The sequence below is a fragment of the Talpa europaea genome, assembly GCF_964194135.1.
Source record: "Talpa europaea genome assembly, chromosome: 15".
In the NCBI taxonomy this organism is placed as follows: Eukaryota; Metazoa; Chordata; class Mammalia; order Eulipotyphla; family Talpidae; genus Talpa; species Talpa europaea.
The window spans coordinates 76,348,508-76,371,147 of record NC_140083.1 but is presented as its reverse complement, the minus strand read 5'-3'; the positions used below and the strand labels follow the sequence as shown (position 1 = coordinate 76,371,147).

The 22,640-nt window shown below is 39.4% G+C and overlaps 1 protein-coding gene across 2 annotated transcripts; it reads left to right on the top strand.

The window, feature by feature from the left end:
• Nucleotides 1-522: 522 nt before the first annotated feature.
• Nucleotides 523-21,180, top strand: KANSL2 (KAT8 regulatory NSL complex subunit 2; the record flags this gene model as incomplete). 2 transcript variants are annotated; one of them, XM_084255391.1, is made up of 9 exons in its annotated part: nucleotides 523-773; nucleotides 1,802-1,980; nucleotides 3,119-3,233; nucleotides 7,690-7,853; nucleotides 9,093-9,259; nucleotides 9,963-10,059; nucleotides 13,537-13,790; nucleotides 18,302-18,409; nucleotides 20,920-21,180. In XM_084255391.1, the coding sequence occupies 9 exons, from the start codon at nucleotides 523-525 to the stop codon at nucleotides 21,043-21,045; spliced, it is 1,461 nt and encodes a 486-aa protein (XP_084111517.1). In that variant the 3' UTR covers nucleotides 21,046-21,180. The 2 variants fall into 2 exon arrangements, with proteins under 2 accessions (XP_084111517.1, XP_084111516.1); XM_084255390.1 differs by having other exon boundaries at nucleotides 18,302-18,421.
• Between the last annotated feature and the right edge of the window lie 1,460 nt (nucleotides 21,181-22,640).

The window sequence follows — 22,640 nt, the reverse complement described above, 5'->3', positions numbered from 1 at the left end:
CGCTCGGGGAGCGGCGCCGCGCGGCGGCGGCGGAGGTAAGATGGCGGCCGCGCTCGCCGTTCGCGTTAGCAGTTAGCCTGCCGCTTCGCCCTTTCTGCTTGCTTGGAACTGCTGCTCTGCCCCGACCAGCGGCAGGGTCTCTCTCCTACAGTTTCCTGGGCGTTCGATTCTCCGGGGTCTGGAGCCTTCGGACAAAATGGCGCCTGCACGGGCCGCCGCAGTGAGCTCCGAGGCGGCCGGGACAAAGGCGGCGCGCGGGGGGGCGGCCTCGGGCGGCTGCTGGGGCTCGGCCGCGGCCGCGTGGCCCCGCGGGGCGCTCCGGCTTCTGCGGGGCTGGCCCTGGAGATGATTTTAACGGGGGGCCGCTGGCTGGCGGGGGACCGGGGCGCGGGGGGGACGGGGCGGGACGGGACCTGGCCGGCCCTTCAGAGCCTCCCCGCGAGCCGCCCGCGGGCTGTGGAGCTCCGGCTTCCGGGAAGGATACGGCCTTGCTCATCTTTTCTATGACCTGCAGGTTTTGGTATGAACAGGATTCGGATTCACGTCTTGCCGACTAATCGCGGGAGGATCACGCCCGTGCCCAGGTCCCAGGAGCCCCTGTCTTGCTCCTTCAGTCATCGCCCGTGCTCGCAGCCTCGTCTGGAAGGGCAGGAGTTCTGCATTAAGCATATCCTTGAGGACAAGAATGCACCCTTCAAGCAGTGCAGTTACATATCCACGAAGAATGGAAAAAGATGCCCCAACGCTGCCCCAAAGCCTGAGAAGAAAGATGGGTAGATGTGTCTTTATGTCTTTTATACTTTTTTTTTTAAAAGACTGACTTATTTATGCGTCCAAGAGCTGGGGTACACGCCAGAGATGCGGGGTGGTGAGAGGATTCACCAAACACAGAGTGGGGGACAGGACAGGCAGAGGGGAGCAGAGGTCTGCTGTGCCATGTGGGTAGCTCCCTGGCCGGCCAGGGATAGAAGTCATGCTGCAGAGGCTGTGTGGATCACTAAGTGGTGCCATGCTTAACTCCTTGCCACCAGGGAGGCCCTGTCTTTTGTACTTTCAATATGAAAGGGGATTGTGATATGATGTAGGCATGGGCACAACTGCCGAGTTTTTCGATCACTTGCTTGTGCAGTTGGGGTTGTGGAAAATAGAAAAAATTAAAATGGTAGAGACGAAGAAAGCCACTTCCATTGGGCCGGCGAGTTCATCTCTGGGTGTTTTCCTTTCTCTGTTAAATGAAGGCCTATTCTGACGATTCTTAACCCTGGGGCTCATGACTCTTTACTGTTGTTCCTGAACTTTGTTAAGTAATAATCAGAATTGTATACATGTATGTTCTTGGAAAGATTTCATAGATTTTATCATATTTGATGTTCATGTGAAAACTAGGTAATTCTGCATGTCTCTTCTGATTTTGAAATTGTTTCATTTTATTACTAACTATGGATTGATGTGAAGTAAAATGCAGAGTTGCCTTCCAGAACCAATTTTGAAAACATGAAAGTGGATCTCTGATTTGTTTTGGGATGATACCAGTCAGCATTATTATAGTTGGAATGTTTTGTTTGATGGGTAGAGCAATAGATTGTTACTTGTATGTCCCTTTGGTAATACCAAATCAGTGTCCTTGGGTCACTTAAATTACTCTGCCACACTGGCCTTTTAAATTTATAAATGAAGATAATAGTCACTTTTATTTGCTAAAAATAATTTAGACAACAGTACTTACAAACATCATTTAACTCTTTGAAGAAGGAATGTGTCTGATATCTGAGTATAACGTGTTGCTATTTTGTCTCCATAGGGTGTCACTCTGTGCTGAGCATGCCCGAAGGAATGCCCTGGCACTTCATGCTCAAATGAAGAAAACCAATCCAGGGCCTATGGGTGAAACACTCTTGTGCCAGCTGAGCTCATATGCTAAGACAGAGCTAGGATCTCAGACTCCAGAAAGTAGCCGCAGCGAAGCTAGCCGAATTCTGGGTAAGGATCTTCAAAAGGAAGGAAGAAAGTTAAGAAAAAACATACTGGTATAGCTCAGTGCCTTGAACATCTATGGCACTTTACAATTTGGTGAGAATTCAAGGTTTGCTGTTTTCACTAGTTCTGTTCAGTTTGAATTGTGTTTAGATTTACTTTCCTGAGTTAATGATTATTTTCTTCTCTGATGTTTTTATTCTTAACCTTTTTGCTAGATGAGATAATTTTAGGAAACAAGTAATTTTGAGTTGGCTTTTCTGTCCTTTTGAAGACATGATTAAGTCATTTATTATAAGTAATCTTACTTGGGTTGTGTTTTCCCCCTAAGTCAGTAACAACTTCTGTTGCTTCTTAAAGATAAATATTACAAGTTATCCAGTATATTGCTCTAGCAGGACAATTTAAATCTTATTCATCAGCGTGCTGAACTATTTCTTTTTCAGAAACAGACAACATTCCAAATTGTCTGATGTCCTTGTTTTTATTTGTTCTGGCTTGCTGAATCAAACCAGCTGAAGTTGATAAAGTTCAGTGTTGTTTCCTTCAAGAATCAACTAATCTTTCTGGGCTGAAATACTGACTAGGCAACATGATCTCATCCAAACCCTGTGAATGTATTTTTTGCCCAAGAAATTTTGAATTTCAACAAGAGCCTCATTCTCTTGAGTAACAGCGTTGATGGGGAACTATATACAGCCCTTATCTTGTAACAGAAGCCCAGTATAATACCCTCAATATGTTCTGTACATGACTGCAGGCAGTGCAAACGGCAAGTTTCTATTCTCCACCATTTGTCAACCTGGAGCCTCATTTTCTTTCCAAGGAGACTGAGTTTGACATTGATGTGATAGAATTCCTTCCGCAGGTTGCTTCTGGGGCCCTTCATAATAACTGCATCCTTTTAGGGAGATGTCATTTTCTGGAATGTTGACAGTCTGATTGCTGAGGATGGTTTTCATTCTCGTGGTAGATGTGGCAAAGAGCTGGCTTGTGTTTTTTAAAGCTGTTTTTATTTAACAGTGCCTTTGTGCTAAGTTTTTAAAATTATTTTTAAGGTTTGGGCTGATGTGTTAATCCCTCTAGTTTTGTGTGGTAGAGTTAAGAGGTGGGAAGTCTTAATGGTCTTCTTCCCATTCCTCAGATGAAGACAGCTGGAGTGATGGGGAGCAGGAACCCATTTCTGTGGATCAGACATGGAGAGGCGACCCTGACAGTGAAGCTGATAGCATAGACAGCGATCAAGAAGATCCCTTAAAGTAAGTTGTAACTCCACACAGGGCTTTTAAATATTTTATGTAGTCAGTATGTGGAATGTAGTACTGCCTGCTATTAATTGATTAATAACCTAGGAGGGTTGAAGATAGGTATTTGTGACCTTGACAGCATCTGTATGTTAAAGTGTTGTGATTCATTACTGTCTTGCTTTAAGGCAGGATATGGTTCATTTTGGGAAAATTTTGGGGCCTCAAATTTCACACGTGAGAAGGTATAGGGAAGAGAATGAGAAATTTCTTGGACTTACAGGTGGGAGGAGGTTTGAGAAGTGCTTAGATTAGAGAATGCTTATAATAATGGGTTTTTGGCTTAAACCTCAGGAATTATTAATGTATATATTTGATTAACCTTTTTTTGGTAAATTTAACGTTTTATGGGATTTTTTTTAAGACTTAACGTATGCATGCAAGAACTGGGGTATAAGCCAGAGCTGTGGGGGTGGGGGTGAGAGGATTCATCAGAGAGTGGGGAGCAGAACAGGCAGATATACTGAAATACACTGCTGAGGGGAGCAGCGGGCGGCAGGAGAGGTCTGCGCGCCATGTGGGACCCTTGCCGGTGGCCAGGGATCTAACCGGGGCTGCAGAGGCTGCGGGCAGCTTTGCAACCCAGCGCTCAACCGCTGCGCCACCAGGGCACCTTTTATTTATGTTTTATTTTTATACAAAAGCTGGGGTACAGACCAGAGGCGCTGGAGGGTGAGAGGATTCACTGGAGACAGAGCGGGGAGCAGAGCTGGCAGACGACCGAAATACACTGCTGAGGGGAGCAGCAGGCAATACAGGAGAGGTCTGCCTTGCCAAACCCCCGGCAGGGGGCAGGGCGGGAATGGAATCCTTGCTATGGAGGCTGTGGACAGCTTCACAGCGCTACACTCAACCTGCTGCACCTCCAGGAAGGCCCTCTTTTATTATTTTTTTAATTTCTCTCTTCCTTCCCCTCTTCTTCTGGGATACCTATTGTTCTTTTTTTTTTTTTTTTAAATATTTATTTTTATACAAGAACTGGGGTACAGGTCAGAAGCACAGGAGGGTGAGAGGATTTACCAGAGACAGAGCAGGAGCAGAACAGGAATATGGACCAAAATACACCGCTGAGGGGAGCAGAGGGTGCCACAGGAGAGGTCTGCCACACCATGTGGGAATCTCCCTGGCCAGCTGGGAATCAAACCTGTGCTGCAAAGGCTGCGGACAGCTTCACAGCACTGCGCTCAACCTGCTGTGCCGCTGGGGAGGCCCACACGCATTGTTCTTATATTTCCCTTTCCTCATGAAGTTTCAGGGCAGTTCTTGAAGTGTTTCTTCATTTTTTTCTATGTATTTCTCTTTCTTCTTCTACCTGGATTCTTAATGCATTATCTTTGAGGTCACTGATTTGTCTTTTGTTTGGTCTTTTTTACTTCCAAAGCTTTTTCTAGAATTTTTTATCTCCTATATTGAACTTTGTACATCCTGCATGACTGTTATTTTCTTCTCTTTTTTTTAAGATAGATTTATTTATACAAGAACCAGGGTACAGGCCAGATGTGCGGGAGGGTGAGAGGACTCACCAGAGACAGAGTGGGGAACAGAACAGGCAGACTGACGAAATACACTACTGAGGGGAGCAGCGGGCAAGACAGGAGAGGTCTGCTCGCCATGTGGGTTTCTCCATGGCCGGCCGGGATTGAACCTGCACTGCAGAGATGCGGACAGCTTCACAGCGCGGCGCTCAACCACCTGCACCACCAGGGGATGCCCCTGTTATTTTCTTATTTAAAGCTTCAGTTTTGACCTTCTGTTTGTTAATTTTATTTCCCAGAACAGTCATTTGAATTCTTCTGTATCTTTGATCAGCTTCTCTGTTTCCCGTTTCTTTGAATGTCTTTATCATGGCACTTTTGAACTCTGTATCTGATGGGAAGAAAAGATCCTCTTGGTTAGTCTCTGGAGATTTTTATCTTTTTCTATGATGTAGTGTTCCCCTGAGAACTGAAGGTACCTTTTTTTGTATTTTTCTGTCTTCCCTGTCACTGGATTTCTAAGAAATGTTTTCAAGTGTCTTAAGGGTGCAGAGTTTCCACTTTTCCAGTAGATGGCACTGTATGTCAGGGAAAACTAATCTATAGCTTCCTCTTCTGTGGTTGGGGTGAGGGGCTTGGAGTGGTTCATCTGTAGTGAGGAAGGGGAGGTGCTCAGCTTGTGCCTGTGGCAGCACTGGTAGCTCTCTCTGGGTTTCAGACCCACCTTTCTGTAGTTTGTGGCCTAGCTTTCAGTGCAGCTTCCTGGTGCTTTTTCAGCTCAGTGTTTCTGTATCTGCTTGATACTGGTAATCACTCCATTACCTGAGGGAAGTGCGGGTGGGGAGTTGTGTCTTTCTGTGCTTTGTCTTCACTTGAGGTCCTGTCCACCTGGCTCATCCCAGCACTTTAACAAGTATCTCCTGCAGTTAGTATTGCACTTCCACATGAAAGTTCTTCCGTCTTTGGGAATGTCCTATCTTGGGAGTGAGAATTTAAACCATATTTTCTGCCCCGGCAGGTGCTTCTCTCCACCCACCTTTTTGCTTCTGTTGCATTGGTCTTCAATGCCCCAGTCATACAATCCTGAGTCTAGTGTCTGTCTAGAATACTTTAGATTATTTGCTGGTGAGTGAAGCAGGGAACTTCCTGACACCATCTCCCCCAACATCAGTCCAGAGCTTGTTTTGGTAAAGTTCATTTCAGGTTATTCTCAAAGACATTTGTGAGAATGCCCTTTAATATGACACACTAATGGACTTATAAGATGACCACCTCTTTTTTGAAGATGAATTCTATAATGGTAATTAAACCAACATGTGTATATGAGAGCAAGGGGAATTAGTTACATTTAATAAATAACTATGGCTGTCTGGAACAACTGTCTTTAAATAAATTTGTCACATGAACTAGGCATTCATATTAGGGTGATCATCCTCTGCTGTGCCACCTTTCCCTCCCATGATTTGTAATAACTTCTAGTTGTAGTGGCTTGCCATTTGCTAAATTTCTTATAACTGGGTAAAGTGGAATTAATTTCATTTTTTTAAAGATTTATTTATGCATACAGGAACTGTGGTACAGGTCAGAGGTACAGGGGATAAGGATTCACCAGAGACAGTGTGAGGAACAGAACAGGCAGATTGATTGAAATACACTACTGAGGGGAGCAGAGGGCGAGACAGAAGAGGTCTGCTGCGCCATGTGAGTAGCTCCCTGGCCAGGGATCAAACTCATGCTGCAGTGACTGTGGATAGCTTCATAGTGCTCAGCTTGCACCACCAGGGAGGCCCCTGGAATTAATTTCATTTTAACAAACTTGATATTAGGTTAAAGCCTCAGTATTTTAGAGTTGTAGATATAGTTGGTTTTCCTGAAGTAAACCTAGTCGCTTTGTTTAGATATTAGATATTTTGAAATCTGGTCACATTTTCTTACAGTCCTAGGTTTTATCAGTTCTGTAATTTGCTGACTTTATTCATATTTTAGCTCTTAATTTGTGTTCACTTGTTCCTATTTATATTTAAGAAATTGACAGAAATTGCTTGCTTCAGTACTAAAATTAATCATTTTATTCTCTGTCTCACTGACTTAACTAATTTTTGAAGAAAATACAGTTTTTAGAATTAACAATTTGAGTATGTAATTTGTGCATATTGCCTTTTAAATAAAGGAAATAATTTTTACTCAAAATATGAAGTCAAGATAGATATTGAGTTTACTTTTTGTTTATATAAATGATCACATAAATGGAACCAAAAAATCTTTTAAATTTGCAGTTCATCTCTTTGAGTTACTTAAAGAAGAAGGATGAAATAATTGCCTTGTAACGCATTTGCTTGTGTGACTTTATAAATCACTGGAGTAACTGTCCAAGAAAAAAATTATAATTGCCAGCAAAACTTAATAAAGTCAGTGTGGATCTAGACTTTTGGCAACTAAAGATAACCTAGGGAATTATTATCAAAAAAAGAAGATAAAGGCAGTGAATAACCTATTGTGACTAGTGTTTGATGATGTGCTTTTAAATTTGAAGTTGTAATTATTATTTGAACTTAAAATATATTAAGATACATGCTAATAAATTGAACCCTTTTAAACTCTCCTGACGGTGGTTTTTTGTATTAAATGGAGTAAGGTTATAGGTTAATGAAAATTCCATTATGTAATATTTCTTTTTTAATCATAATGCAAATATCTAGGAAAGATAATAAAATATTTCCCCCATATTGGGTGATCCATTATATTAGTGTGTATTTTTGGAGGTGAGTTTTTTGGCTTTTTAATAACAGAAATGGGTGGTAAAGTCTGAAAAGATTTCTCTCTAGAAGGTGGTTGCTTTGAATAACATAAGTCTAACTTCTATCATTATCTCCTTTTAAGCTTGAGTTTTATCATTATACTTTTTATGTTTTGCTGAATTCTCTACTTTGTCCCAGACATGCTGGTGTCTACACAGCAGAAGAAGTGGCCCTGATCATGCGGGAGAAGCTCATTCGTTTGCAGTCCTTGTACATTGATCAGTTTAAACGACTTCAGCATCTGCTCAAAGAGAAGAAACGCCGCTATTTACATAATCGCAGAATAGAACATGAAGCTCTAGGCAAGTTTAATTCTAGTTCCAACAAGCTATTGTGGGTTCAATGTGTGATTTAGTAGTAATTAGCATTGTTTCTGTCTTGATACCTAGAGTGGACGGTAATTTTTTTTTAAATCAAGGTAAATTTAATTTAGACCTGTATAGGTTTCATGTTATTGTTTCTCATCTCGGCAGCTGTGTGTATCACAGCATGCTGCCATCAGATGCCCAGTCACATCTACCACCAAGCAGTTGACCCCTCCACTTCCCCTAACCCCACCTTCCTCTCTGGTAACCACCATTTTGCTGTCAATTTAAGGATTTCTTTTGTTTGCATTTTTGTTTTTCTTTGTAGTCAACACATAGTGAGATCATGTTTTCGTCTTAATCTTTTTTTTTTTGTGGCTGAGTAGTGTTCTAATATTACATCTTCTTTATCCATTCATCAGTCATTAGGCACTTGGGATGTTTCCATATCTTGGCTGTTGTAAGTGCTGAACGTAGAACAGAGGGGTGTTTGTATCTTTTCAAATTAGTTTTTTTTTTTTAAATTTGGGTAAATACTCAAAATACGGATTATTGGATCATGTGGTAGTTTTATTTTTTATTTTTTGAGGAACTTCTATATTTTCCATGGTGACAGCACTGAGTTACATCCTTAGTATTTGTAACTGTACTGCACATCTCCTCCAACCCTTATTATTTCTTTTTTTTTTTTTTTTAAGATTTATTTATTTATAAAAGCACTGGGTACAGTCAGAAGCACGGGAGGATGAGAGAATTCACCAGAGCCAGAGCGGGGAAGAACAGATTAGGCAGAGTGACGAAATACACTACTGAGGGGAGCAGCGGGTGGCAGGAGAGGTCTGTGCGCTATGTGGGACCCTTGCCAGTGGCAGGGGATCGAACCGGTGCTGCAGAGGCTGCGGGCAGCTTTGCAGCCCAGCGCTCAACTGCTGCACCACCAGGGGAAGGCCCCCTTATTATTTCTTGACTTTTTGGTAAATAGGTCTAACAGGTGTAAGTTAAAATATCACAACTTTGATTTTCATTTCCCTAATTTTGATTTCCTTAATGATAAGTGGTGTAGAACATCTTTGCATCTGTTAGTCACCTGTATGCCATCTTTGGTGAGAGAAACTGGTTTTGCTTTTGAAATGGCTTATCTTGTGACTGAAGATTTCCCTGTTTACTTATTAATTTGGAGAACCATGCTTGATTGATTGCTTGGCAAATAACATCTTGATTGTTGTGACTCTTCAGGTGGTAGTCTCCTGACTGGCCCAGAGGGACTTTTGGCCAAAGAACGAGAGAACTTAAAGCGACTAAAATGTCTTCGGCGATACCGACAGCGCTATGGAGTAGAAGCCTTACTACATAGGCAGCTTAAGGAACGCAGAATCCTGGCCACAGATGGGGCTGCTCAACAGGTACAACCCTCACCTCTGAATTTTGTGTGTTTGTTTTATTTACAAAGTTAGGGTAATCCTCAAACACATTCTTGGCTCTGAATTCTGATATTGAAAAGGACACTTCTTAGACTTCTGGAGACAAGTCTCTGTTCCCTTCTTATCAGTTTTGTGCCCATAGTGATAGCTTAACTTTTCCGCACCTCTATTCTCATCTGCAAATTGAGTTGTCATAAGTTTCTAGTTTCTTTGGCTCAGAAAATTTTCAGTTCAGAAATGGGCACAGGTTAAGCCTAAGTTTCTTGGGGAAATTGTTTTAGAAGGTGGGAAAATAGGATCAATGAATTTCAGTAAGTAAGGTTGCTAAGAAGCAGACTTTATTTCTCAAACTCTTGGTCTCTGTTTCAGTAATAGTAATTCCATTTTTATTTATTGAAACTCTATATAAGATTACAATTAAAAAGGGTTCTGCTAAAAGACAAAACAGTTTGATAGCTATTAGGCTGTATTACACTTACAATATGGAGAGGATCAGAGTTGACTCATTGTTTTAACATGAAGTTTAAAAATTTTTGTTTTGCATAGTATTGATGAATAAATTTGTTAAATGTTGAATTTCCTGACCTTTAAAGATGTATCTTTCCTACATGTTATATCTAAGTAGTCTCATAATTGATTGTTCTTTTGTTGGTTTATTTTAATTTATCTGTTTTCTCCATTTTAGGCCCATACCACTCGTTCTAGTCAGAGGTGCTTGGCTTTTGTGGATGATGTTCGTTGTTCCAACCAGTCTCTTCCAATGACTAGACACTGCCTTACCCGTATCTTTTTACTCTGTTCAGTTTGCTAGGTAGACTGAGGGTTAGTGGGAGTCTCTGTGGTAGTTGGCCTATTTGAAGGCCTATTTGTTTTCCTTTGGCCCTGAATCAAGGCCAACAGTTTGCTGAAGCTGTTGGTTTCAAGCAGGAGCCTAAAGAAAAGTCTTTCTATGGTCTGTTGGCCATTTCAGAACTTTGGAAATGTAATGGTCAATTCATTAGAAAGAAACATTTGAGTGATTGGTGGTAGATATAGACTAATATTTATTTGTGGTTGAACAATACTAGGATTACAAAATATAAGAGATTCTTGATTCAAATTGTTTGTTAGAATTATAATACTGTTAGATCCAGTTATTACCCAAAAAAATTTTTTTTGATTTTCCACACAAGCCAATTAATGATTCTGAACTGTGAGCTTCCTTTGAGTATAATCGTTTAATATGTTCAGGGGCCTGCTTTGTATATCTTAAACTTCATTCAAATCAGAAATCATGGGATAATGATTGCCATCCCTCAGTTAATTTAGCAGCATAACATTTTTTGATTCTATTGTGGCTACAAAACTTTTTTGAGTTGTTTATTGAATCGTGAAAGTGCATTTTTATTCTGGACATTAATTAGAAAGTTACTTCACAGTAAAAGCACTTGTTATATACGATGATCTTCATAATATGAAAGGCATAAATCTTGCCAGATTTCATTTGCTTGGCAAGAGATACCAAATACTGGGAAGTAAAATGTATTTTCTTTAATAGGAAGAGAGAACCTTCTCTGTATTTTGAAAGGGAAACTGTTTATAATTATTTATTAACTGTTGAATATACCTATTACAGTTACTGAGATAAATGTCTTATAAAGGATTACTATCCTTAATATAAAAGGTACTTGAGCAGAGTAATTAAAAACTAAAGATAAATGCTTAAAACATAGTTAGGCAAAGATTGTCTATGGCTAGATTTAAAAGTAGAAGTGACAGTTGAAAAATATTTGTCTTCACTATGCATAAATGAACTAGGAAATCAAACAAGGAACTTATTTAACCTATAAATTTGATGTTTGTGTAGTTAATGAGAGAGTGAATTTCAAAAGTTGATGAGGGCGTGGTGAAATATGCCCTTATTAGCACTTGTGGGACTACAAAGTAAAACTTTTTATTAGGCAGTTTGATAATATTCATACCTTTGATAGAATGTTGCCTTAAAATTATTTTAAGGAGAAAATTGCATATCATGTTTTTACATAAAATTCAACTGGCAACATTAAAATTTTTTGAGATAGGGAATGGAAAAGAAAATTATAAAATAATAGGCAAGTTGTTTAGGCATTAAACATTTAACAAGATTTATGAATGACTTAGGAAAATGATAATCACAAAAATAGGATATGGAATTCTGTACAGTGCATTTTTACTTTGTGAATCAATTACAGGGAAGAAATATGACAGAAATGTAACTGGTTTTAGATGGCGGGGTGCCCTTTTTTCCTTTGCTTTATACTTCTCAGATTTTCTTGCGTAAACTTGAATTACTTTAAAAAGGAAAAAAAAAACAATATTTTAGACTTTCCTTATAGTGCTATGTACTTAAGTAACTTATTGAAATACTAATATTTTATAAAGTTGAAAATGAAATGTATTTGAAAAGAGAAGTACTACTTTTTTCTTTTATGCTATTTTCCTTTCGGCTCCATAGTTGTCAAAGTTACTTACCCTTCCTTAAGTCCTGTCCCAGAGAAAGATGCGACTGCCATTGGTGACCTGTTAACTCTTTACTCTGGTCTAATGGAGACAGCACTGGACTGAAAGTGAAGGACCCAGACTCTAGTTGTAGGTCACCCATTCCCTTCTCTTTGTCTTTGTTGTCCGCATCTCAACAGAAACGGGGAGGAGGAGGGGGGGAGAGGGCTTTTCCCCCCCGGGCTATTGTGAATAAGAAAGAGACTGTGAACATCCTTCAAATTCCGTGAAAAATGTTGTGATTAAAACATTTAATAATTACCAGTTTAAATATTAATTTAAATGAGATTGGGCTTCTTAAATACATTAAAGGCTTTAGATTTATTTAAGCACATAGAAACTGCAAATCCGATCCCATTAGCTTCATGTTTGTTCATTTGATGATTCATTTTCATTTAATATTCTTTTGATTTGTGCTACTGTTTGTGCTACTGTTCTTTTAGAGTGGTTCTCAGCTAGGGTTTGGCCCTCATTTGTCAATGTGTGAAGACATCTTTGCTTCTCATAGTTCATGCGTAGGCATGTTACTGGCCATGAGGAAGTAGAAGCTAGGGATGTTGCTAAACATCCTACAGTGCATAGGGCTGCCCATAGTGCCTGCCAGTTGTGCCAAGGTTCTGAAAAATCCAACTTTAGAATGTAACAGTTTCCAGGAATACATCAAAAGAAATGGCTTCATTCAAGAAATTCTATTTAGTTTAAGAATTATGCATTAGATTTTTTTATTTAAAAATTACCCTAAATTTTTAGGAATGAAAATAACCCATAATTCCAGTCTTGGGCATCATCAGTTTCTGAAAATTGCTTTGTAGTTTAAAAAATATAAGCCCACATTTGAAAAACCATTGTCATTAATCTAAGAAAAATAGCCATATATCTAAGATTTCAAGAATTGTTGCATTTAAGTAAAATGTATTTTGTAGAATAACTTGAACTGGATTTTGTTATTTTATCTAATCATGATTTCAATTTTGATTCATCCTACAGAGCTTATTTGCCAGCTTGGAAACACAGACCTCTTTTGCTTTTACCCTTAACAGAAGTTGTTAAAACTCCTGGAATGTTCCTGGGGCACATCATTTCCATGGGCCCTCATCAGCAAAGTTATCTTTCTTTCTCTCTGGCCTCATAACAAGACTCCCCTGCATTAATACTTAACACTTCCCCTTAAAAAATAGCTGACATGGAAATTTATTTTTATTTCCTGTTAGGATATGGTACCTAGTTACTATTATTAGAACTTCTATTTTTCTGAGTCCATGGTTGCTTTAAATGAATTTATCTTGTAAACATTTTAGAAGCAAGGTTCAAAAAGTTTTTGCAAGCTTTTTGTCATTGTGCTTAACAACATAAACAGTAATTTTATCGATTTACTCTAGAAGGGGTTAGAAAAGGCCTCTTGCAAGCTGTTTGCAGTCTACTAGAACTTTTTTCCTCAATAAGTGTAGATTGTTAGGATTATCATTGCTGTTTGCTTAGCAGTGTAGTTTCAAATGTTTTGTGTTCGAACTTCATAAGGGGAAGAATAAGATTAGTATTGGGGACTGGTTTTGAAATACTGCTAAAACCACAATTAGATGGTGGTAAATGACACTTTGAGAAGTAACTTTTAAAACTGCTGACTGCATTTGGTTCTGTATCAGGTAATAACCAGTTTGTGTGTAGTATATAACTAGAGTTTTATATGGCAGGCAACTTTCCTTTTCCATCCATTTTTATTTCCCTTGACCGTTTTTCTACAGATATTTGTCAGGATACGAATCAGGTTCTCTTCAAATGCTGCCAGGGGTCTGAAGAAGTACCATGCAACAAACCAGTTCCTGTAAGCCTCTCTGAGGATCCCTGCTGCCCTCTGCATTTCCAGTTGCCTCCTCAGATGTATAAACCCGAGCAGGTACTGTCTGTGCCAGACGATCTGGAAGCCGGCCCCATGGATCTGTACTTGAGTGCTGCTGAGCTTCAGCCTACTGAGAATTTACCTCTGGAGTTCAGTGATGTAAGTTAGAGAAGCTCTGCTCTCGTTGGCCCTTGAGGCAAGGCCTCACTTATTAATGGTGAGAATAGGTTAGTGTTTTTGCGGTCAAGAGAGTTGGTAGTATAATTTTTGAAGTGATGTATGTATGATTGTATGTTACAGTATTCATTTAGAGACAGTTTAAAATTGCAAATCTTTTTCTGAGGGAGTGATAAGGGAAATTTTGAACTAAGTGAAGTTGAGAAGTCAAAATTGTGATTGGATTTGCTTGTAGCCAGGAATTTGGTGCCCGACCACAAGATGAGTCCTTAAGAACCTTAAATACACACAAATACTGCTAGCTACTCTTAACAGTATGAACTTGTTTTGACTCTGTAGTAAAGGCTTTTGTTTTTAGATTTAAGAATCCCCCACTCCCCCGCCCGCCCAAGAATTGATTCTCAACTCTGGCTACTGTTAGATTCTATTGTGAATGGACTAGAATAAAATGATCTCCCGAAGTAATTAAGTATATACATCACTCTGTTTTTTAATCTTTTCCTTAATTGTTTCCAGCCCATAAATCCATTTCTGATTTCATCCCCCCCCCCACCCCCAGATCAGAAGTACCTTCCTGTTTGATTTTAGGGATCAAATAGTATGTAATTGACATTGCATCTCCATCTTGGCATTTTGCTTAATCTTTAGATTTGTAAATAAAGGTCCTAGTTATTCTAAAGAGAAATTTTCTGAATTTCATAGTAAAGGTATTTTGATATGCCTATAACATGTTTAAGGTAAAACATCTAAATTGAAAAATTTAGTCTAGATTAAAATAATTTTGCTAAGGGTAGAAACAAGTCTTGGGTGCTTTTAGGGGTATTGGTCCCTAAAAATGATGTATCAGGGCAGGATAAAAGTTTATTTATTCAGGCTCAGAATATGAGAACTAGGAAGGAACCGTAAGGTCTGTGTACTCCATTACTTCCCCAAATTTCTCTCATGGTATTGTATTGAAGAGACTAAGTAGATAACCCTAGATGGGTAAGTTTAGAGTTTTGTCTGTTTGCCTTCTCTTTTTATGTTAAGAAAACCCAGAGAGGGGCTTCTTTTTTTAGACATCAGTTGCTTTATAGAGTCCAATAAATAGTCTGATATAATGTGCATATGTAGAAACTAGCACATGAGCTTTATATAGACATTGGGCTATTAACATATTTTAGCTGATTGTTAGTTTCTAGGATCAGTATCTGCTTCAGCCTCCTGCTGCCTCCCCTTTCATCTGTTTTTGCCACATTAGTTTTAATAGTGTTTTTTTCTTAAAAGATAACTTTCCCTAACCTAGATTTAAGAAAATATGACTTTCAGTATATTTGAAGATTCTATTGTTTGTTCTTTGAAGAATGCACAAAATAATAAAGATCACAAGTTGTGATCATAGATGAAAAGTTGACATTTAAGGTTAATTAAAAAATATTTAACAGTATATCGTCGTGTCTCATCCATATTCATGGCATGAATTTTTGAAAAATTTTTACACCCTCTGTGACTTGAATTTTTTAAAGAATGTATGAGAAGTAACCATATACTTGAGAATCCAGTGGATTTTTAAGATGACCTTTGTTGTTGTAGGTATAAAAATAATAAGAAGTCATCTGTACTTGATCATCTCTTACAGTCATATCTGTACCTTTATAAATCACATTGAGCATTAAAAAGTACAGTTTTAGGGGCCTTCCCCGTGGCGCAGCGATTGAGCGCTGGGTTGCGAAGCTGCCCGCAGCCTCTGCAGCGCTGGTTCTATCCCCAGCTGCTCCCAGGCCACCTGAGGAGGGTCCCACATGGTGCTCAGACCTCTCCTGCCGCCCGCTGTTCCCCTCAGCAGTGTACTTCGGTCCTTCTGCCTGCTCTGCTCCCTGCTCTGGCTCTGGTGAATTCTCTCACCCTCCCGCTCTTCTGACTGTACTCAGTGCTTGTATAAATAAATAAATAATAATTTTAAAAAAGTCCAGTTTTATTAATCTTTCAAGGTAAAAGTTCTCTAAAAAATGTCCAAATAAAATCCGCTTTATAAATGAATTTTTGTCCGAATCTGAATATATTTACTAATAACAATTTAGGTTGGGAAAAATGATTTCTTAATTACATTAATTTCACCAAGTAGTTTTAACTTGCTGCTTATGTTCCACCTCAGGTAGCATTTGTGTAAATTGTTAGTAATAGTAATTTCTGGTAATTTACTTAAGGGAGAACCACATATTGGTTATGAATATAGGTTAAAAAAATGCAGTTTTTCATTCTGGATATTACACTTGTCTGTTTTCTGTGCTTGGATCCAAGGATGATTGGCAAGCAGCATCTTAATACCTTAATCCTGTTGCCTTGGGCCAGCGCTTTTTAAATGGTTTGAGATTTCAGGACAAAGTTTGAATTTTTATCTTTGTGTCCTGATACTTAAGTCTCTATTCCTATTAGGATAGGCATTTCTGCTGATTCTTTCTTCCTCTTGTAAGTTAGGGTCCTTTTCTTACAATAGACCACTGAATTTATGAGAAGACATTTCATTGTCTTCCTTTGAAAACACTGGCATTTCATTGTTATCCTGAGTCTTGGAGACTTTTATTTATTTATTTATTTTTAAGATTTACTTATGCATACAAGAACTGGGGTGTAGGCTAGAGGTGTGGGGGATGAGAGGATTCACCAGAGACAGAGTGGGGAGCAGAACGGGGTTGATTGAAATACACTGCTGAGGGGAGCAGCGGGCGAGACAGGAGAGCTCTGCTGTGCCATGTGAGTCACTTCCCTGGCCGGGGATCAAACTTGTGCTGCAGTAGCTGCAGATTGCTTTATAGAGGTGACGCTTAACCCCTTGGGCCACCAGGGAGGCTCTTGGAGAACTTTTTGTACACTGCTTGAATGGTTTTTTAAAAAATTTAAGTTGAGTTTTTGTATAATTGGGCATAGTAAAAGAATTGTAGAAAACATGTCATAGTCTTAACTGTGAGAAAAGTGATTTGTGTGGATTTCAGAGTTTTTTGACACTTTTGAAGTGGATGTTAGATAGTTGACTATATCCTTTTCCCTATCTGTGTTTAAACTGAGCAGCTATTAATTATATTCTTTTTCTTTACCTTAACTACCATGAAGATGTGATTTTCATTTTTGGTAATTAGCACACCAAGAAAGGGGGAAGGATTTCAAACATTTGTAATCACAGAACTGAGTTTCTCACGAAGCTGGTTTATTGCAAACATCAAGCCTCTCTAAAGTGCATCAGGCTGAGGAAGTATAAACCCTTGGGTATTTTTTTACTCTTGGGAAGGAAAATTTTACAGTGAATTCTTAGAAGTAGTGCTGTGAAAGTCATACACATTGACTGAGCCTCTGAGGTTCTGAGGTCCTGAATTGAGATCAGTGATTTGCTGTAACTGTTTGTTTCACACAGGAGCCAAGAACAGTGTCTTTGTTGGCCATTCAGTACCCAGTGGGAATTGCCAGTTGGAAGAAACATAGTCTGTAGAATATAATGCCTTATTCTCTTTCTTCTTTACTTTTTAAAGATTTATTTTTATTTATGCATACAAGAACTGGGGTATAGGCCAGAGTGTGGGGTGGTGGGTGAGAGGATTCACTAGAGACAGAGTGGGGAGCAGAATGGGCAGATCTATTGAACTACACTTCAGAGGGGAAAGCGGGCAAGATTGGAGAGGTCTGCTGTGCCAGGTGGTTCAGCTGCCTGGCCGGGGACTGAATTCAGGTCACAGTGGTTAATAGTGCTGAGACTTAACCCTAGCCCATCAGGGAGGCCCTTTTCTTCTTTAACAGCATACTTGGACTATATCAGTTTAAGAATCAGGGACTTTGGCTGTTGGGATAGGGACTTAATCAAAATAGTTATTTCCTAGCCATTCAGAGAGAGTTGGAGATTTTTCTGTCCCCTACCCTTTACTCCCACTTTCCTTTTTTGCTCACTGACTTGCTTTTAAGCCACCGGCTATAAAACATTAATCAACGATCTCGTTTTGCCCAGTCTTTTAAAGCAGTATTTTAATTTATAGTTATGCTAATTGTCCATATTTACTATTATTAGTTCAGAGGGAAGATGCTTTAAGATTTTCACTTACTGTGGTAAAATAATTGTAACATAATTCTTACTGTATTGTGCAATCATCACTATCCATTTCCAGAACTTTTTCAGCAGCCTAAATAGAAACCCTGTGTACATTAATGTAACTCCCTCTTCCCTTCTCACCCCAGCTGCTGGTAACCACCATTTCTTTTTGTCTTTAAATTTTTCCTTTTTTAAAAAAATATGCTTTTTAAAGCCAGTGCATGTTCTGTTCTTTGGGCGTGGCAGCAAGACAATTTTTTTTATTGCTTTTCGATCTTAATTCGTTTGTTGGATATTCTGGGACAATATTTGATGAGAGGTAGGAAGGGGTGAGGGTAGTATGGGAAACTTGATTTGAGGTTTGCTGGAAAATGTGTCAGCTTCAGCTTACTGGTTTCCTTAGTATTGCTGAAAGACCTTTGTTTCTCTCTTTTCCTAGGACCTGGATGTTGTGGGTGATGGTATGCAGTACCCTCCTTCACCCTTGCTTTTTGATCCTTCACTGAACCTTGAAGATCATTCAGTCAAAGAAATTGCCGAAGGCCCAGTGGATATTTTGGCAAGTGAAGAACAACCCAGGCAGGCTTTCCTCCTGTAATGACTCAGCCAGGCAGAGGGTTCCCTGCTGAACAGCCTCTACTCCCAGGGAGTTGGGGATGTTACCACAAATATCAGACTAAAGGTGCCTCATGAGGCTTTTGCTCAGTGAATACCATGTAAGGAAGGTACTATTAAGAACAGTCTTTCTGTTCCTGAATGCCCCTGTTGCTCCAGTTTTTCAGAATGGGCCCTTAAAGAGCAGGATATACATTTATTTAGTTAACTAGAGAAGGTTGAGGCAAGAAATCCAGGTAAATTGTTTCTTTTTCTTGACATATAAAATTACATTACTCCTCCAAATTCTCAGTTCTTTTTTTCCCCACCATATTCTCTTGTACTCCTTTGACTCTTTCCTCCTCCTTTTCCCCCCACCCTTTAGCCCCAGAAGCCTTTATTTATTAGTTTATGCATATATTTTGCTTTGTTGACACATCTCTGTGTATAATCATCCAGTATTTTTGTCATCCTGAATTGCTTTACTATAATAATTCCTTGAATTCCTTGAACTCCTTCCATTTTGCTGTAAATTGTAACATTTCATCTTTCCTCGTGGCTGAATAATCCATCATGTGGATGCACCATATTTTAATCCAGTCCTATCAATGGTCAGTGAAGGTTGTTTCTGTCATGGTTCTTATAAATAATGCTGCAATAAATATTGTGGCACAAATAATTTTTTGCATTGATTGTTTCATGTTCTTTGATTTGATGCCCAAGAGTGAAATTGCTGAGTAATACAGTATTTCCATTTTGGTAACTCCAGATTGCTTTCTGAAATGGCTGTACCAGTTTACATCCTACCAACAATATAATAGGGTTCCTTTTGCTCTGTATTCTCTCCAGAACTTGTTGTTGAGGATCTTTTCAGTGTGTGCCATTCTCACAGATGTGAGATGACTTGGGGTTTTGACCTGAATCTCCTTTATTAAAAATGATGGGGAACATTTTTCTTTATATCTATTGGTCTTCTAGATAGCCTCTGTGGTGAGTCATATCTGTTGCCCGTTTACTAATTGGGTTATTTTTATGAATAGGTTTTTGTTTATGTTGACACTTTATTGGTTGTGTGCAAATGTCATTATAATCTGTATTTCCTTTCGTTGTGTAAAAACTTTAATTTGAGGTATTCCCAATTGTTTATTTTTCTTGTAGGGGGTCAGGTCTTCAAAAATATCTTAGTCATTGCTGTCATAAAACATCACCAATGTTTTCTTCTATGTATTTTTTTGTTGCAGGTCTTATGTAAGCCCTTAGTCCACTTAGAATTCATTTTGAGCATCCTTTTTCTCAGGATTTGTTTTGATATTTGAAGCTTCTTATGGTTTCACATAAATATCAGTGGTTTTGTTCAATTTCTTTGGATAATATTATTGATATTTTGATGGGATTTACATTTAAATTATATGTTGCTTTTGGTAAAATACTCATTTTGACTATGTTGATTCTCCCCATCCATCCGCATGAAATGTTGTCTTTCTGTCTCCCTGATGGGGTCCTGTGCCCTTAATCAATAGCAGAGGGACTCTGTGTAATAGCCTCCTTCATGTGGGTTGTACTGCTCCTGTATTACTATCAACAGTTTATTTTTTTCCTACCACTTTCTGTCATGCCATTGCTTATGATACATGCAGTAGTCAACCATTTATCTTTCAGGGGTTGTTGTCTTGGTTTTGTGGTAATTTGGTTATGCTTATGTGGACTAGGCAAGTCCCATGTCTTCTGTGTCACCATCTTGCCAGACTTCTAAATTGTTCCTTTTTTTTTAAAAGATTGATTTATTTATACAAGCACTGGGGTACAGTCAGAGGCATAGGAGGATGAGAGAATTCACCAGAGACAAAGCAGGGAGCAGAACAGGCAGATGGACTGAAGACACTGCTGAGGGGGGCAGCGGGCGAGGCAGGAGAGGTCTTACCATGCCATGTGGGTTTCTCCCTGGCTGGCCAGGAATTGAACCCGCACTGCAGAGGCTACAGACAGCTTCACCAGCGCGGTGTTCAACCCGCTGCGCTACCGGAGAGGCCCCTGAATTGTTCCATTTGAGGGAGAGAATTGTTTCCATAGTAGAGTCAAGAGAACGTAATGAAGATTTGGCTGTTTTTTTCTGAGCTGGGAAATTGGCCCTGACTGAAGACCAGCAGTTACACTATAGCTGTTGGTTTCAAACAGAGGCCCAAAGGACTCTCTTCCTGTGATCTGTTGGCTGTTCTGGAACCTCAGCAGAGAATGGCTATTTCATGTGGAAGAAACAGCCTACGAATCTTCCCTTGGGAGAAATGATGACTTCCGACTACGGGACAGAGGTGGAGGTAGTAAAGTATAGAGAAGAGCAGCTGGCTAGTTACTCCTTTTCTGCTGTCTTGTTTGCTGTCTTATATGGGCATTGTTAAGTCAGATTTGTGCCCCTCTCCACTGTGAATAAATTTGTAACCAAAGTGCCTCTATTTCTTTTAACAGGGCCAGGTGCAGATGGCTGGAGATGTCTGCAGATTACAGGGATCTCGGAATTCTGAGAAAGTATCTGCGTTGTTGCCTCAAAGTGGAGTGGCAAATGGGAAGCCAGATCCCAGTTCTATCAGTTGATAGTTTTGTTTTGGGAACCAACTGACTAAGGAGGATTTGAATTTTCCATTCTTTAAAGAAGTTTTTCTAACTAGCTCATTAAAAACAGCCCAGACTATCTTTCTCTTCTGGGTTATTAAGTGCTGCAGGCACATAAAGCCAAATTTGGGGGAAGGGACTGTAATGTTGAAATGTTGTGGGTGCCTTCCCATTATGGACAAGAGAGAGTGATGTCAGAGCTGCTGGAAGACAGAGAATGTTTGGGACTGTGCTGAGAGGAGATATCTTTGTAATGGGCTGTCCAGAGTCTTGGGAGGAATCTATGTAAGTGGTTGGGTTGGAGCCGTATACTTCTGGCATATTGGTGGAGCCATGTCTAGTTATCTCTTTTTAACAGCCTACATTTTAGCCTTTCCTTACCTCTCATCTAGTTGGGTCATGTGAACCCTCTGCTCTCCATGAACTCTAACCTATTACTTTTCTGAGAAAATAGCCACAAAAACTGGTCCCTCCTTAACAATGTAGCTTGCTTCTAACTTCTGTATATTTCCGTAGTAGTTATCTTATATAAGATAAAAATACTGGTACAGTTTATATTAAATGTTAAATAAAGTGTTATGAAAATGTAAAAACAATCACTTGCATGCATGTTTTGTTCATATTTGAGAATATACGGGTATATTTTGGGTCCTCAGGTCTCTAATGGAAAAGGGACAGTAAATGCCAGGAAGTGAATAATACACTTTCACTATGGTTGTGGTTTGGAGAATGAGATAAAAGTCTGTAAGAACTAAATGGAAAGGGGTGGGACTTAATTATTGAAGTGTATCAGTTCTAGATTCCTTTTCTTTCCTCACTCTGCACTCCCTTCTCCCAGTCCCAGATCTTTGTCACAATTAATACCTGATTTTGTCAAAATTCTCTTGAGCTGAGAATATAAAGCTTTCAGAGATACTGGGCCTGATGCTGGATCACAGAGTTAAGCGTAAGTTGTCAGGATATTTTGATGATGAATATAATGGTAACGTTAAACTGGAAGTGTTGGGGTTGAGGTTCCCAAGCTGGGAGTTGTCTTACTATAATGCAGTCTGACAAGGAGGCCAAAAGGACTCCCTCCCTTCTCATGAGGACTGGACTGAGAAACAGTTCACTACCAACTTGCCTTTAGTTTAAATGTTTACATTCAGAGAATGGTTGAAACTAACCCAGAAGGCCCATCAGATGGATTCTTGAGGTTACCTTTTTTTTTTAAATTTTTTTACATCATTGTTCATTTTTAAACAATATTTGCTTCCCTCCCCCTCAGGTGTTTCTTTCAATGCATAGAGTTTCTTTCAATGCATCTGTGCACCATCACCTCAGTCCTCTGTGCTTCTCCCTCCCTCTAATCCCTCTTCTGCCTCTTCCCCTGCAGTACGTCTCTTGAGATTACCTTTAATAGGTCTTGCACTATTGCTCTTGTCCCCACTGCTTGCTTGACTTCCTGCTCTAGTTCATTCTACACTTCATCTACAAAGGCAGACATTACTTATGTAGGTATGAGCATGCCTACTTAAGGATAGCTTATACAACCTCTTGTTTTTTTTAAAAGATTGATTCATTTATGCACACAAGAA